Source organism: Esox lucius, chromosome 8 (genome assembly GCF_011004845.1).
Source record: "Esox lucius isolate fEsoLuc1 chromosome 8, fEsoLuc1.pri, whole genome shotgun sequence".
Lineage (NCBI taxonomy): Eukaryota > Metazoa > Chordata > Actinopteri > Esociformes > Esocidae > Esox > Esox lucius.
The window spans coordinates 4,358,883-4,377,248 of record NC_047576.1 but is presented as its reverse complement, the minus strand read 5'-3'; the positions used below and the strand labels follow the sequence as shown (position 1 = coordinate 4,377,248).

General features: G+C 41.5%; 1 protein-coding gene across 3 annotated transcripts in view; it reads right to left on the bottom strand.

Moving 5' to 3' along the window:
• Positions 1-4,109: 4,109 nt before the first annotated feature.
• The window catches only part of gabrb3 (gamma-aminobutyric acid type A receptor subunit beta3), a 90,718-nt gene continuing 76,461 nt past the window's right edge, over positions 4,110-18,366 (bottom strand). For all 3 annotated transcript variants that reach the window (XM_034293866.1, XM_034293868.1, XM_034293867.1), the window contains 2 exons: positions 11,122-11,393; positions 4,110-7,101 (listed from right to left, as the gene is read on the bottom strand). In XM_034293866.1, coding sequence (XP_034149757.1) covers positions 6,742-7,101; positions 11,122-11,393 — 632 coding nt within the window. In that variant the 3' untranslated portion in view covers positions 4,110-6,741. The remainder of the gene's footprint in view (positions 7,102-11,121; positions 11,394-18,366) is intronic.

Below are 18,366 nucleotides of genomic sequence, written 5' to 3'. Positions count from 1 at the left end.
TTATGTGGCAGATAGGTGAAGGATTTAACTCTCCTCCTCTGTAGGGAGGTATCTGGGGTGTATCTGTAGAGAGGTATCTGGGGTGTATCTGTAGGGTGGTATCTGGGGTATATCTGTAGAGAGGTATCTGGGGTGTATCTGTAGGGTGGTATCTGGGGTGTATCTGTAGAGAGGTATCTGGGGTGTATCTGTAGGGAGGTATCTGGGGTGTATCTGTAGAGAGGTATCTGGGGTGTATCTGTAGAGAGGTATCTGGGGTGTATCTGTAGGGAGGTATCTGGGGTGTATCTGTAGGGTGGTATCTGGGGTGTATCTGTAGGGAGGTATCTGGGGTGTATCTGTAGGGAGGTATCTGGGATTTATCTTTATGGAGCTACATCTACCTACCTTAGCAATTTTGCAACCAATTTGTCATCTGTTAGTTATCATGTTAAAGTGGTGACCACTTACAAAGCTGTTAACTCACCTCTAACATAAACATCAGAAAATGAAAGTGTTAGTGCTGTGTAGGGTTGTTTGTGTTTTGATACTTTGTGTGTCTGTGTGTGTTTGTATACTCTGTGTGTGTGTGTGTGTACTCTATGTGTTTGTGTCATTCATATGCATGCAATGCGAGAAAGACGCCGGCTGTGCGTGACACGGACAAATGCTTTTCTCCTTAAATCATGCATTCCTACCTAGCAGAGATCTATGAGGCAGAATGTGTCTATTGTTCATTCATATAATCTGCATAATGATTATAAATCTGGTGTAATTTATGAGTTGAATTACAATACTGCATCTCATCCATCCCTCAACACACACACACATCCAGCATCCCATAATGGACTGGAAGGAGAAATTACTAGTGATTTGGTGACCCATACTGTACACAGTATGTATTTTTAATGTATTTAAAAAATAAAAATAAATACAGGATGTTGGTGAGGTTATTCATGCAGGCTGAATTTAAGTCCTGTGTGTCATACTGTGTGTGTCTGTCCGTGTAATGCTGTGTGTGGGTTTATGTGTGTGTTTATGTGTGTGTCATACTGTGTGTGTCTGTGCGTGTAATGCTGTGTGTGTGTTTATGTGTGTGTGTGTGTGTAATGCTGTGTGTGTGTGTTTATGTGTGTGTGTGTGTAATGCTGTGTGTGTGTGTTTATGTGTGTGTGTGTGTAATGCTGTGTGTGTGTGTAATGCTGTGTGTGTGTGTAATGCTGTGTGTGTGTTTATGTGTGTGTGTGTGTAATGCTGTGTGTGTGTTTATGTGTCTGTGTGTGTAATGCTGTGTGTGTGTGTTTATGTGTGTGTGTGTGTGTAATGCTGTGTGTGTGTGTGTAATGCTGTGTGTGTGTTTATGTGTGTGTGTGTGTAATGCTGTGTGTGTGTTTATGTGTGTGTGTGTAATGCTGTGTGTGTGTTTATGTGTGTGTGTGTGTAATGCTGTGTGTGTGTGTTTATGTGTGTGTGTGTGTAATGCTGTGTGTGTGTGTTTATGTGTGTGTGTGTGTAATGCTGTGTGTGTGTTTATGTGTGTGTGTGTTTATGTGTGTGTGTGTGTAATGCTGTGTGTGTGTGTGTTTATGTGTGTGTGTGTGTAATGCTGTGTGTGTGTGTTTATGTGTATGTGTGTGTAATGCTGTGTGTGGGTGTTTATGTGTGTGTGTGTGTAATGCTGTGTGTGTCTGTGCGTGTAATGCTGTGTGTGTGTTTATGTGTGTGTGTGTGTGTGTAATGCTGTGTGTGTGGGGGGGGGGCGTACGTGCAGCCACACATGTGTCTTGTGGCTGATATACAGGACATCATATGGAATCAGACTGCCTCTGTCAAAGCTCTGCCAAACACAATCTGTGACTCAGCACCTAGTTTAAAATGTCATTCAAAGGTCATGCTTGTGTACCAAACAGCACCGTGTGTATTGCACTATTTTTACCAATGCACTTCAGGATAAAGTCCTTGAGGCCTAGGTCAAAATGAACAGCGAATATGGCGTTATTTTGGACACTACCCATGTACAATACTTAAAAGATGGCTATACCACAACCTTCATAGTTACACATGAAACAATTGTTTAAAAGTAATTAAAGCTGTGTTAGTTTATTTACGTGACTTAAAGATGATTAGTTAATACACCCCAACATGGTGGGTGGCTTGATTATAGTCCCTTGTAGAGGACAGCTGAAGAATCCTTCTGATAACAGCTTAATGCCCAACTGGCATGACCTGGGCAGATTGGGAATCAACCAGGGATGTGTTGAAGTTACCTGGAGTGGGAGACCAGTTGAGTTGGGTGTCCCACGCAATTTATCCAACTATTTAGTTGTTATTCTACTCTTTATTTTCAGAGCTGCATCGCCGGTCCCGTACATTGTTTTACACTGGGCATGAAGCCAGGAAATTAGCCAGAACCAGAAAAATTTGATCCATTCTTTAAAGTCACTTGTGCTTAAGGGTTGGAAATCGATGCCAGTAGATGCAGTGAAAAACAGTCATATCAACTACATGCACAAGAGTAGGCCAATAGCAAGAAATTATCACTTCATGCAGACAATGGTTGAAAATGACCTGTTTTCAAGTGGATTGGAAGATGGATAGTTTAATCAGAAGAACGTGGATTTAAAAGTTTACAAACCTACTTGTTTGTTTATCTGTCTGTGAAATTACTTTGGGTGGTTGTTTTTTCAAATGATATAATATTTGGATGAGATGGGAGATGAGAACGGAAAGCAACACATCAACTTAGGGCTCGATTCAATCAAAAAGGCATTTTAGAATTTTGCAGAGCCTTTTTTTGCACCAACTGGTCTTGGGTCCCGTAAGAGAAGCTACAAACCGCTACAAAGATATGAATATTATTCTGTATTATTCTAGACCCTGTTATGCTGCAGTTTGAGAGGCAATACACAGGTGCTGGGAGAAGGACATTTAACAAAAATAACTAAGAAAACATAAACTTGTGGAACTGAATCCAAAATAATGGGTCGACAAAATACACCAGGGAAGGAGGAACTTAAATAGGGACAGTGATACGGAACACAGGTGAGGGCAAATACAACAGGTGTATCAAATGAGGGAGAGAGAGTGCATTGGATCTCACTGGCACAGCAGGCCTGCCATGCCAGGATTTCACACTCGCTCCTTTATTCTCAACATACTAGGCTCTGTCATCTTCACCTGGTCTCGCTTATCATTGCTGTGCAGATGACAGCTATTTTCCCCTTCCCCCGTTACTGACACCCTGGTGGTGACACGTGTCTCTGCTTGGATGTCCGCCCACCTCCTCAAGCTGAACTTCCACAAGACTGAGCTGCTTCTCCTCCGGGGGAAAGCCTGTCTGCTTCAAGACCTCTGCATCCCAGCTGACAACTCTACAGTGTCCCCCTAAGACAATTGTCCTTGGGGTGGTCCCATGCAAACGTCAAGGCACGGACACCTGTCACCTCACGTTTGGATTACTAAATGATTGCGTCTCGCCCTGATTCCCCACCAAACCCATGCAATTTGCCCAGTATGCAGTGACCCGCTTGATTTCCAACCCCCCAGGTTGCCCCATGTCACCTTGCTCTTCCGCTCATTCTTCTAGCTTCCAGTTGAAACACCCATCCAGTACAAAACCATAGTGCTTGCCTACGGCGTGACCAGGGTAACCTGCCCAGCCTCAAGCAATGCTTGAACCTTAAATCCCTACTGAGCCCTTCATTCTGACACATCTAGTCTCTTGGGAGTCCCGTCCTAACAGGAGTCCTCACAGCCCAGCTTCTCTGTCAATGTCCCACAAAATGGTGGAACCAGCTGTTATTTTGGGAGAAATTCAGAAGAACCACCAACCACTGCTGCTCGTAATTGCCACATTCTGGGGAGCCAAGACAGGTTCTTATTTCATTTTGATAATGTGGATGTCTGTGCAGCTCTCGGTCGGTAAAGTTTTGCCGATTAGGCCTGGGAATATACAGCCCTGGAAAAAATTATGAGACCACTGCACCTTTTTCTTTTCTTTCCAAAAAAGTTGAAAAGGAAAGTTTTGAGTGAGAAACAGAAGCATTCAATTTGCAGTGGTCTCTTAATTTTAACCCCTCTGTTCCTCACTCAAAAAGAAAAAGGTGCAGTGGTCTCTAAAAAATGTCCAGAGCAAACAACCCATGTTGGATTCACCAAAACACATCTCTCTCTTCACCACAAAGTCTCTCCTGTCCTTTTTGGTAACATGTTTAATATATTATGTTATCCCTTTCAAAGCATTTTCATTTAAACCATTTTCATTTGAACTATTTCACAAGACGTCTTTTAATGTCCCACCTTCACCACAAACTGACTGTGAGGCTCCATTTGACTATCCTACATATGGAGTCACAGAGTCACAAGGAGAGAATGTATTAGAGACTTCAGAGAGGGCATGTCAGCTGTAGGCTGGTGTTGTGTAATGTCTGCATGTGTCCCAAATGGCAGCGCATTCCGTGTAGAGCACTTCTTTTGTCCAGATTTCTGTAGGCCTTAAAAGTAAATTTCCCCCAAATAGGGAATAGGGTAGCATTTTGGATGCATAGCGCCTGTCTCAAGTTGTTCTGTGTTGATCAGATTAACAGCTGAATCACAGCCTCAGGGTGAAATTATGGCTCCTATTCAACGTTTTATAATTCACACTGCCCACAAAACTAGACAGCAGAGTTTGTACAACTATGGACCTTTTCATATTCGATAAAAAAATCACGCAAGAATTAAAAAATCGGATCACAAAATCTGATAATCTGTAATATATTTACAACACAATGATCAATCAGAATAAAAACGGGCGTCTCTGAACAAAACGAATGTGAGGAGCACAAATTTTCAGCAGTTAACATTGTTGACAGCATATAGTGGTAACCATAATGGGTATTTACAAAATGGGAGAGTTGAATGACCTTCAGAAGTTATGGGGAAAGGGGTTAAAAGTTCAGTTTGACCTTGCAGTCTCCTCATTCACAAAAAGCAACTCACGCACAAGTAAATAACAACAAACATTTGAAGACTTCTCTGGTGAACGTCCGAGCTGCAGTAGAAATGCAGAAACAGGAAGTGTCCACTGAAGCAAGGCGTTCAGACACAAGCCTCCCATCTGAGCAGCAGGGCTACATGAAAAATAAATGATCAGGAAATAGATAGGAATACTTTGCTCATAGGGATAACAGAAACATTTCCATCAACCATATGCATGGTGATAAGAAACATCTCCATTGAGAACCTGAGTTTTCTATAGCTACCGTATTCACACTGTAGAAAGAATGGAATTCAAAATCCTCAAGCTACTTTTGTTCATGAAGAAAATCGTATACATTTGGTGGGATGTTGCTGAAGGGCAAAGCAAAGGCTACTGTTTGCATATGTAAGGTCCCAGAAAAGCCTTCATTGAGCAACGCATAACAGCAGTGCAAAACCACGGTTTGCTTAATTTGTAAGTATTTCAGAAATCAGAAATGATCATTTCACTCTGGAAAGGTCAGTGATGAAGATAGGATATGTCAGATGAATGAGGGTATGTTTAATTTTCAAATTTATATGGATGATCAAAATGAAATCGGTTTTGCCCAGCCACATCACTCCAGCCAATTGCCATACACAAAAATGCATTCAAAACATTCTGATTGGTCCCAGAAACCTATGGTTTGAGATCCTGAACAAACATGGATGAAGTGGTTTCAGAGAGAAAGAGGCGAGGTGAAAGGCCTAACTCTTGAAATAGGACCAAAATGATGAGGGACAATGGTTTGCTTGTTACAACGTGAGAGCAGTGTGCTATAACTGTGTACAAATTAAATCAGGTGTGATTCGGTCGGGTCAGATTTGACGTCCTTACATTGCCTCAAATGCACAGTGAAGAAAAGATTAAGGTTACCGATAGGCTAGTTAAGCACTTAAGAAAATAACTGAATAGAGTGCAGCATAATCATTCCAACCCCAAGGCAAATGGAATCAATACCCCAAAACAGGTCAATACATTACTATAATCTATATAATGGAGTGAGATCATTGTGAAAAAACACATATATAAATATAGAGAGGAGCCAGAGAGGGAGAGGATAATTCTCTCACAGCTCAAAGAACAAGATTGTACTGATAATTATACGAATAGTAATGATAATATCAGATGTTGTAACCCAAAGTCTGCGTATTGCATGTTTAATTCAATTCATAATGGGCTACTATGTAAACTAGCGAGACCTACATGAAATAATGGATGGAGTCACATTAATTGGCAGAAAGCATTATAAAAACAAAAGTATATTAAGAGCCCCATACCAATGGGTGCATCCCAAATGACAGCATATTCACTAAAAAGTGCACTATTTAAAAATAGTGGACAAACAAGAATTGCAGTAGGTAGCCAATTGAGGATGCAGACTATTTAATGTATGTCCCCCATGCCTCCTAAATGTGTCACCGTGCGATACTGGAAAACCCAGAGAGATCCGAGGGATAGTAATTTAACAAAGGGTCTTCAGAAAATAAAATTCTTGACTTGAGTCCCTGTTTGTATGAGCAAACAGTCCAGTGAACGTGAGCACGCAGCTGAGTACATAATTGTTCCAGTGTAAAAGTCTCTACGCTCCCTCCCAGTGAAAGAACGATGTCAATAAGGATTGCGTATTTGGAACTCCCTAGAGTTCAGACATTTTTTATCTCACCAAGAACAAGACAAATGTGGGGGCTTAAAAATCCCTTCTGCCTTTAGCTAAACCGTATAGCCAGTGGCCCCCCCAGGAGAGGTTTGAAACAGCTGGATTAGTTCACGTAGTACAACCAGTAGATCAGGTTAAAGAGGGAAAAGGCAAAGGGGAAGAAAATCCGTGACCATCGATCAATGGCGTTCACGTCCGTCAGGTCTGGGATTTTTATTTTAAGTTGCGAAGACCTCCTCCGTAGTCTGGTCTTCTTCATTTGAGTGTTCCTGTCCATGCTGGTACGGGCTGACTCCCGGCCACTCAGCGTGCTCTGTTTCCGGTACTGGAGGCCTGATTGGTCGAATTTCATTGAGGAGTTCCGGGTGGTTGTCTCAGTGATGCTGGTAGTGATCTCGTTGCCCACTCCGACTTCGTTGTGGATCTCCAAGGTTGTAAGCAGAATGTTTCCCTGCGAGTCAACCTATCACAGAAGAAGGGTATATTGACACACAGACAGACAGAGAGAGTAACAGAAAGACAGTAGAAATGGAGAGATGGATAGCGGGAGAAAAATAGAGACAGAGAAAGAGACAGGGTTAAGACCGGTATCTTCTCTCATAGCACCAGGTTTACAAGCTAAATTACACCCTATTCCCTTGAAAGTTCAGTACTTTATTAGACCACGACAGACCAATGAAGACACCTATAACACCTGGAATACAGTAGACCAGGACAGACCAATGAAGACACCTATAACACCTGGAATACAGTAGACCAGGACAGACCAATGAAGACACCTATAACACCTGGAATACAGTAGACCAGGACAGACCAATGAAGACACCTATAACACCTGGAATACAGTAGACCAGGACAGACCAATGAAGACACCTATAACACCTGGAATACAGTAGACCAGGACAGACCAATGAAGACACCTATAACACCTGGAATACAGTAGACCAGGACAGACCAATGAACACACCTATAACACCTGGAATACAGTAGACCAGGACAGACCAATGAAGACACCTATAACACCTGGAATACAGTAGACCAGGACAGACCATTGAAGACACCTATAACACCTGGAATACAGTAAAAACCACCAGGCCCAGCATCCTCCACCCAGTGACAGAGTTGAAGACATTTACCTTGGCAGACTGACAAAGCGGTTACCAGAAGGAGAAGGTTCTCTGGCCCCAAAACCAAATCACCTCACAAATCCATCAGAGGTTGAAGTGAATTACAGCCCCCTAATGCAACCTTGCCCGTTTACTCAGCAAGACAATAAGTAAATCTCTGCCTTGTTATTGGCTAGGGAGGACACAGAGAGGCCTCGCGGTAAAGGCCACACAGTCCTGGTAAAGTAAATCTAGCTGTTGTTTTTGCAATTCTGAATCCTAAACAACAGCTTGTTTGATTGCCAAATGGTTATCACAGGCTAAATCATCACAAATAGGTTGAACAATTTGGAAAATGCAATGACTGATCCATCCACCTTTTGGGCCACAGGTTTGAAGTAGAACTCATGTGAGATTGTTGAACAGTAAACAAGAAGTGCTTTGCTCATTAGGAAATACTGTGACTGAATATCAACTAAGATAACAGGTTGAAACGGTTTTCTTCAGGGAACACGATTTTATGGTAGATTTACTTTTTTAATGTAGGAAACTCGACAATAGATTGTGTTTGTTATGTTCTGTCTGCGTAATAACGATACTGTAACATCTATTATATACTATAACAAGTTAAATACATCTAACCCCTAAGATTTGTTCATCGTAATAACTAGCTGGAGAGACATCACTGACATGTTTAAGTTATTTCCCTGAGGACAGCTTCTGCTGCTGCGTTCATATATGTTGTACAGTCACCTGGTCCCTGTTGCAATGAAAAATTCAAGGTTGCATCCAAACAGTAATTATATTTTTGACATCCCATAAAGATTTAGAAGGAGCACAGTTTCAGACATCCCATAAAGATCTAGAAGGAGAACAGTTTCAGACATCCCATAAAGATCTAGAAGGAGTACAGTTTCAGACATCCCATAAAGATCTAGAAGGAGCACAGTTTCAGACATTCATAAGGATCTGGAAGGAACACAGTTTCAGACATCCCATAAGGATCTGGAAGGAGAACAGTTTCAGACATCCTATAACAATCAGGAAGGAGCACAGTTTCAGACATTCATAAGGATCTGGAAGGAGCACAGTTTCAGACATTCATAAGGATCTGGAAGGAGCACAGTTTCAGACATCCCATAAGGATCTGGAAGGAGCACAGTTTCAGACATCCCATAAGGATCTGGAAGGAGCACAGTTTCAGACATCCCATAAGGATCTGGAAGGAGAACAGTTTCAGACATCCTATAACAATCAGGAAGGAGCACAGTTTCAGACATTCATAAGGATCTGGAAGGAGCACAGTTTCAGACATTCATAAGGATCTGGAAGGAGCACAGTTTCAGACATCCCATAAGGATCTGGAAGGAGCACAGTTTCAGACATCCCATAAGGATCTGGAAGGAGAACAGTTTCAGACATCCTATAACAATCAGGAAGGAGCAGTTTCAACATCACATAAGGTTCTGCTGGAGCCACAGTTTCAGACATCCCATAATGATCCACAATTTTCCATTCACATCGTTGTGATTGGATTGCAACAGAAGTGAAAACATTGGACCGGGATGTACAGCCAATCACATGAAACAATACAAAGTATATGGTATGGTGTATTCAGAATCACAGGTAGAAGTGATTAATGGGGGAAAAAAACAGTGAAGGAAGTGACAGAAAGATACAGGGGGGTTGCGGTTGGTGGGTGTCCCTTTGGTTGATGCCTGGCAATGTGGTTGGATTGATTTCCTGCCTGTTGGGCCCTGTCCGGGGCCTCCCCCGGGTAGGGCCACAGTGTCACCGGACCCCCCCGTCTCAGTTTCCAAGGTGTTACGCTGCTATATTATTGTGCTTGGGGGACATGAGGGATGTACTACTAACTTTTCTCAGTTTCCTCCAATTTTAAATTTTAGAAGGAGATGAGGTCCTGGTCCACACCTGCGGATTACCTGGTTTGGGGGGACCGTTGCTGTTCCTGTCCTTGTCCACCTGGTCATACTTCTGACCTAGTCTAAAATCAAATATACTCTGGATTAAGCCAAGAGAACTTTATTTATTACTCCAATTGGACTCTTAATATCTCACCCGGCACAGCCAGAAGAGGACTGGTCACCCCTCTGAGCCTGGGTCCTCTCTAGGTTTCTTCCTAAAATTCGACCTTCTTAGGGAGTTTTTCCTAGCCACTGAAATTCAACACTACTGTTGTTTGCTCCTTGGGGTTTAAGGCCGGGTGTCTCTGTAAAGCACTTTGTGACAACTGCTGTTGTAAAAAGCGCTTTATAAATAAATTTTGATTGATTTTTGATTGACAGTATATATTTATATTACATTTAAATATGTATAAATTATATATAAATAATGGAAAGCAAGATCAAAATGGACACATCCTAATCTCCTAATGAGTCTTTGGATAAATGAATTTGCATGGTGGTAGAGATTCACGAGAGGTGGGTACACATTGTTACTGAGTTGAGGTGATGCAGACACTCTGCCGCTCACCACTTCTGATTGGACTGTTTAACGGATGACGACTCGGAATCGGTTGTGTTAAGAATTGACTGGCCAGGAGAAACACAAACAGAAACTGTCTGAATCTCAGCCACAGTTTGTAATTTTTTACTCTTTTAAAGACTGAATAACAGAACACAGCAAGTTTCTGCCTGTTACACTGTTACCGTCTGGAGCATTTTTTTGATTTATTTAGTCAACCATTATTTTAAACAGTTAATTCTTGTTGAGATTCTCCCTTGTCAAGAGTGACCTGAACCAAGAATAAATATTCTGTGTGATCAATTTACCCCAGGTTACCTGCTGCCACCTCAGAGAGATGGATACTCCACTCAACTAAAGTCAAAATTGTAATGCTAGTTTACACACTGATAACTGATTAAAGTGCTGTGGTAAGCATTTTTCACACAGCAAACTGTGGCAAACAATAAAAGCTTCCAAATTAAATTATCACTGCACCATTGGGTCATGGTTAAAACCCTTCCTGAGGTTTTGGAGTTGGTTTACGCCCACAATGCAGATTTTGTTGCTCAGGACACACAGTTTCAATTCATGAATTTGGACGATGCTAACAATGCTAATTCTAGGCTGGTACAGAGGTGAAAAATGGCTTGTCATGAAAAATGACTTCAAGGGCCTTCAAGAACAACTCAAGCTAAGTTTTATTTCACCCAAGTATAAATCTAGGATGAACTATCCCTTTAATATATGTTGGGCACAAGTTATACAAAAAACCTGGATACAATGATGACAGAACGTGCTTGTATACAAGGCAAACTAACAGTCCAAGAGTCTGTAACAAAAATGACATACATACATTACATAATAATATAAATAATAATCATAATAATTCAAATAGAAAGTAGTTTACTAACCATTTCTGGGGGGGTAAACCTTACCCTGTTGCCATCAAACTTGGCTGCCCTGTCATGGTTGACCTTCTCTGCTCTCTCCGCCTGCTTCTTCTGCATCTGAGGGCCCCGTCCAAAGAAGATGTAGTTGACGAAGGCGTACTCCAGCAGGGCGAGGAAGACGAAGACGAAGCAGCCCATCAGGTACATGTCGATGGCCTTGACATAGGGGATCTTGGGAAGCGTCTCTCTCAGATGGGTGTTGATGGTGGTCATGGTGAGCACAGTGGTGATACCTGGAGGGAGGAGGTAACATTGACTGGAACATTGTTGCCGTCATACAGTAGTTAAAGGAGAAAATTCCCTTCGTTTAAACACAATAGTCAAGAATTATCATCATTGATAATCAATAATACATCCTTTGTTTATTGAAACACAGTCGGGGTATAAGAGATATCTGACCACTTTGGCATGTGCAGTATGGGGTTTCATAAGAAAAGTTATTTATAAAGTCTGTCATTGAAAATGGTCCGAGTTTTTTTTAACAACACTAAACCCAACGGCCAATATGGGGGGAGGGGGGTTTCTATTATTAGGGTGATTTAGCCCTTTCACATTCCAGGTACCAAGTCAGACATCATTTTTTGCGATTATAGTCACCTAATAGGGTAAGCATCCCTTAATTTTTGTAATCATCTACTCAGACACATTCTGTACATACAAAATACAGTATGTTCTTGCCCTGTGAGGCTTATTGTTAATAAAATAATATCAATATCATTAAATGTCATTCAACAGATTACAGTCCCTTGTTTACGACCAAAGTAAACTGTAAATAGAATGGCTCCAGCCTCTCATAGCCTGGTATATACTGTACTGTAATAAACAAATAGTGTGTCCACTATGTCACCATACTCCCTATATAGTGCATTTTTAACCTGGGCCAATAGGGCTCTGGCCAAAGTAGTGCACTACACTGTCAATAGTCTGCTAATTGGGAGGCCTACATACAGCAGATAGCCTCTAACACCCTCTCATTAACAAGACTATTTAGTATGTTATTTGAATTTCTTTAAACGGTGACCAGGTTTCAGGACGTGTCACTATGTTCCAGGGTCCAAAAGGGGACTTTGAAATCCTCCAGTGAATTAAACTGCAGGCAAAACTTTGTTGTCAGTACCAAACTCAACCAAAAATTCTGTTTAACAGCACCACATGGCCACAGACAGCATTTAGTAATGCCACTGTGTTATTTGAAATAATATTTTAGCTGCATTCCAGACAAATTAAGAGTTTTCCAATTGCTATCCTGTAAGTACTGTATGACTGGAAACATTTGAAAATGCTCTTTAGTAGAAAGGAGGTGTAACGAACAACGTTGCAGGCTCCGGATGCAAGTGCGCAAAGAAAAGGATTTTAATGAACAAACACTGCAGCGAAACACAAAACACTCCTTGGAATAATACACTGTAACGGATCGAATAAATTTATAACAGAGAGTGACTTGGGTTCTGACGGAAACAATACTCAACAAGGAATCCGTGACAGAGGTGTATCTAAAATAGTGTAGGAAATCAAACATAACAGGTGCACTCAATAAACAGGTGACGACGATCGTGGCAACTGGGAAACTGTGGTATGGGGCCTGGTGCGCTGGTAACCGGAGGACTGTGCTTGTTGTGATACTGCCGTGACAGGAGGGCCCTTAAGATTCTACATTGCTATGAAGCTAAGTCCCCATGGAGGGTCCTTCAGCTACCCTCAGATAGCCTTGTTTTATACACTTACAGTATGTCCCCATGGAGTATCCCTTTAAGATTCCCCTTTGTTATGAAGCTGTGTCCCTATGGAATATCCCTTTAAAATTCCCCGTTGTTATGAAGCTGTGTCCCTATGGAGTATCCCTTTAAGATTACCCTTTGTTATGAAGCTGTGTCCCAATGGGGTATGCTTTTATGATTCCCACTTGTTGTGAAGCTGTGTCCCCATGGAGAATCCCTTGAAGAGTTCCCTCATTATGAAGCTGTGTCCCCATGGACTGCTTCTTTAATCTTCGCCTGTGTCAGCCAGCTGTAGTATGTCCCCATGGAATATCCTTTTTAAAAGTCCCCCTTGTTGTGAAGTCGTGTCCTCATGGAGTGCCCCTTTATGATTCCAGTTGTTTAAAGATCCTATGTCTCTATGGAGTATTCCTTTAAGATCCACCCTTGTTATGAAGAAAAGTCTGCAGGGAGTGAATATTTAAAAAGAGGACAGAGCTTCATAATACAGGGGAATCTTAAAGGGGCACGCCAGGCAGATAGCTTCATAAGACAGGGGGATCTTAAAGGGGAAGTCCACGGGTACAGAGCTTAATAAAACTGTGGAATGTTAAAGGGATACTCTTTGCGAACATAAGCTTCAAAACAAGGGTGAATCTTAAGATTCACCTGTTTTATGAAGTTCTGTCCCCATGGTGAGCCACTTTAAGATTCTCCCTAATTGTCCCGAGGGGCACCTTGGCAGAAGCCCCTTGGGAGCACGTCATCTCAAAGCCAATTGACATGATTGTATTTTTTATTTCTTCTCTAATTAACAAGAAGCGGTCTATCATTACCGGGATGGGAGGTGGAGGTTTTGTAATGCAGGGACTCTGCCTGTTATACCATATATGGTCACATCTCCCTCAGGAACACCGCTAGCAGCTCATTAATAAGAGATAATTTACATATTAGAGATTACTGGCCTGAAGTCCTGGCCTAGTTTTCACACTTTCTACTTCAGCAACCTTCATTTGAGTTATTTCCTCTTTTTTTGCAATTGACCTCCATGCATCTTGAATACAATTACAAACTCCTCTGGTGAAATAAAATACATTATTTCTGTTAATTGATGTAATATATGAATGGTGGTCATTCCACAAATCAATTTCACACATTAATGTGCCAGTATATTAACACATTTTCATATACAGCCTCTGGAATGTTGTATTTTTTCTTACATAATTTACATATGGACATGTAATCTTCACTTCAACACCACTGACAGATAAAGTTAAATTAACAAATGAAACTGAAATATTATAGTTTGCAATGATTTATTCTTCAAAAACCTATCGCAAGAAAGGCAATGCCTTTTCACAATTTTGATTACATTTTTTAAAATAAGCACACCCCTAGCTTCAATAGCTGGTGTAGCCCAATTTGGCTAAAATAAGACCATGCAGCCTTTTCTTTGAACTGTCTGTCAGTCTCTTACATCGACTAGACTTTTGACCACTCTTCTTCACAGTAGATTAGATTGGATTCAAATTTATTGTCATTGAACAGAGCAAGTACAGTACAACGAAATGCAGTTGGCATCTAACCAGATGCTAACTGCATTAACTGTTTCAAATGTCCGAGGGCTTTTCTTGCACGAATGACCCGCTTCAAGCCCCTCTACAGAATTTCAATAGGATTTAACCCTCCATTTCTTCTTTTTGAGGCACTGTATTGTTGCTTTGCTTTTGTAAATTGTGTCAATATCCTGTTGCAAGACCGATGTTTAGTTCGGCTCAAATGGTCTGGTACAATATTGAATTAAATGTTGACTCACTGATGCTCTAGCCAAGCCATTAGGCACCAAAGCAGCCCCAAACCATAATGCCACTACCTATGTGCTTTGGTATGAAGCTCTACTGTTCAAAGGCATTGTTATGTTTTCGCCAAACATGGCTTCTGGCACTGAACGTCCTTATTTTTTCACATCACTTGGGGTTTTAAGGATCAGCCTCTTATAAAGCACCCTTTTTGTAGATGATAGCTATTATTGTTAAGTGCATTTCATAATTACACAAAACAACTAATTGGAAATCTGAATGAACAAGAAATGAAAAAAGGATTCACAGCAAGAAACATCCCATCATCCCATACACTCACCACACAATATAATCACACATTTCACATTGAAATGTGTTTACCTCGATGTGAGGCCACAAAATGGTTTACAGCCAATTTTAGCACAATGCATCATCTTATATAAAGGGTTGCTTGTGTGTGGGTGCAGAGGAGAAAGAGACAAAAGGGGTGGGGGGCAGCAGCCTAACTAAATTACCATCATCACTGGTGCTTAGAGAGTGAGGGAGGGAGAAAGGGAGAGAGATAGGGCAAATGTGACAAAAAGGGATTGAGAGAGAGAGAGGGAGAAAGAGATATGGTAGGGTGACCACATTTTCAAACCCCCAAATTGGGACCCTTGTGTAACCGCACATGAATGCACGATCACATGTATGCGCTTACGCACGCTTGTTGGTCATCATGGGTGCTTGTGGTTGGTGGAGTGGGGGGCGCTTTGAGCTTTGATGAGAATTGTTGCTTTGCTCCACAGTTCTACGCAGTTGTTTGTTTGGCTCCAACTCGTTTGTGGAAACATTATTATTATTTGCCTATTATTATCATTTTTATTGTGGTGAAAACTGGGACAATTTGGTAGGGAATGTTGGAAACCGGGACATTGTAGGGTTTTACAGATATTTGTTGGGACCTGGGAAACCCAGCTTGAACCCGGGACAATCCTGGGCAAACCGGGACTTCTGGCCACCCTAGGATATGGTCAATGAGTGAAGGAGGGAGAGAGTCACAGATGGCAGGTCAAAGGGAGAGACAGGGTGAAGGAGGGAGAGAGAAGGTAAGAGAGAAAGGGTGAACAAGGGTGAGAAGGGATGAAGGTGGGAGACACAGGGACAGAGAGAAAGGAGAGTGTGAAGTTGGTGGCAAATGAGACACAAAGGATCATACAACTCAGTCCAAAGCACAGGAAAAACAGAAGCTTAAAACTCTTTGGCAAAGCCAAATGAGATAGTTACTGAAAGAAACCCGTTTCAGTTAGTTACTAAACCAAACAGAGATGAGTTAGTTATCAAAACAATCTCAGACGAGTTAGTTACAGAACCAAACTCAGATGAGTTAGTTACCGATCCAAACCTAGATGATTTAGTTACCAAACCAAACCCAGATGTCTTCATATCACCATGCACTAAAAGGTAGCATGCTTGTGATAAAATTTTGAATAACTGTAGGATATTTCACAGCAACCCCAGATGGCACCCTATTCCCTTTAGAGTGCACTACTTTTTGCTAGGGTATCATAAATCCACTCACGTGCTAAAGCATAATCATATCTTCAGCACATTATTGCCTTGCTTGGTAAGTGAGGCTTGAGAAGGATTCATATAATTTCCTGCCGGCACATGATCCTGATAATAATAGATTTATTGCAGAGAGACAATAACTGTGTTGGATGACCTGTGAGGAAGCGTTTAAGAGCTGCAGCAACAGCAGTTTGGATGTGTGTGAGACGCAGTCTTCAGGATGGTCATGAGCATTGTTAGCAGTGTTAGCGGTTTTAGCGTTGTTAGTAGTGTAATTAGTGCTGGCTTTGTTAGCAGTTTTAGCAGTGTTAGCTCTGTGCTAGAGGTATTGCCGGTGTTTGCAGTGTTAGCGAGGTGTTAACAGGGTAGGATTACAAAATCATGCGTTGCTTAGGTTTTCATTGCCCCCAGAGCAGAGGCCTTTCTAGGCTTACCACAGATGGTTACAAAAAATGTGAAAGATAGTAAACCTATTGAAGTACAGGTCTAGCACACAGTTCAGGTCTCCTCCTACAATTAGATTAGTCTGAGAGGATATCTCAGCTATAAATAATGGCAGTAGACATTAGGTCCAAGTAATGTAACCGTTTACCATTTACAAATATAGTCAGTTTGCAGATGTTATTATCCAAAGTGACATTAAAGGATATTTAATAAATCAACATAAATAACAACAAAAACATCACTGGTACAAACATGAATGAATAAGGAGAGTGGGAGGAAGTACCATGAAGAATTTGGTATAAGAGCTCTAAATATAATCATCATCGATGGCGAATACAGTGATCCCATCCTGGTCAAGCAGCACAAATACAACACCATTGCTGTAATCAGCCTAGAATCAAGTCTTGTAGCATACTTTAAGAGCATACTTTAAGAACATACTCTAAGAGCATACTTTGAACATACTTATTTTATTGTGGGAACTGTGTCCACATGGAAACATTATCCCCATGCATACTGTCCAAACTGCAACCTTCCTGAAGAAGCAAATGAACAAGGAAAATTTCCTTTTTTGTCTCTATGGCCCCTTGTGGTCGGATCCAAGGAATTTACCACAGGTAAGCAAAGCTTTAACTGGACTTGAGGGGTCACATGATCTAGATTAAACTCAGAAGGTGACTTCCAGAATGGCATTGGGATCAATAAACCCATCCACTTCAGGTCACATGTATGATTTTAAATGATGCAATGTGTGTTCCACTATTATAATAATATAAATCAAATGTGCTGTATAAACACTGTAGTAGTAAAAATGTAAAGTCTAGAAAATCAAACACAAACAAATGTGCAGGCTTTACAGTAATTATGTATAGCCCTTTATTATTTTCTATGTGAAATTGCACCGACTCTAAAATTAATGCAATGTCTTATGGGATTCCACTTCGTTGCTGAAGCTGCCATTGTTGCAAACTAACTGTAAAGGGCCACTGGAGGGTCTAATTAGACCCCACACCGTCAATCATTTACACTTCTTCAGCTTTGGGACACTTTGGGCAAATGGCAGTGACTCTTCCCAAGGGGAAGGGGGTAATTTGGGATTCTGCTACTTCAATCCATCTGCTCCCTGGGGTAAAATACTCCCATCTCTGTCCCCAAAGCAGGTAGTAATGAGAGCAGACCTGGTTGGTTGCAAACATCCCTGCAGACTCCTTCTCCGACTAAAACACATCTCTTTATGTCTTCTTCTCTCAGCAAATGTTCTCTTACTTTCATCTCTTTCTCTTTAGTCTATTTCACTCTTTCTCACTCCCATCATCCTCTCACACTTCCAATCCCTCACTCCAATCACACTCTGTCACTCTCTCTCTCGCTCTCTCTCTCCCTAAAGCAGATGTAATGAGAGCAGGGCGTCCTAGATCTACATTTAGCCCAGCCCTCCCTCATCACCAGACCTCCCAGCCCATATGCTCTATCTATCACTAGACAGCAGTTAACCAGGTGCATTCTGGGCCAATAAATACACTTACAGAGATCTGTATACTCACTAGGCTAAATAACACCAACAGAGAGGCTAATGGTGAATACAGTTGTTTAAAGAGCGGAAGGAGTTGTTGGAGACAGATTGGGTGAGAAGGGATTTTAAAATAGATGTGAGAAAGGAGGAGGGAGGGAGGGAGGCATGGAGGGAGACATGGAGAAAGGAAGGACCGAAGAAA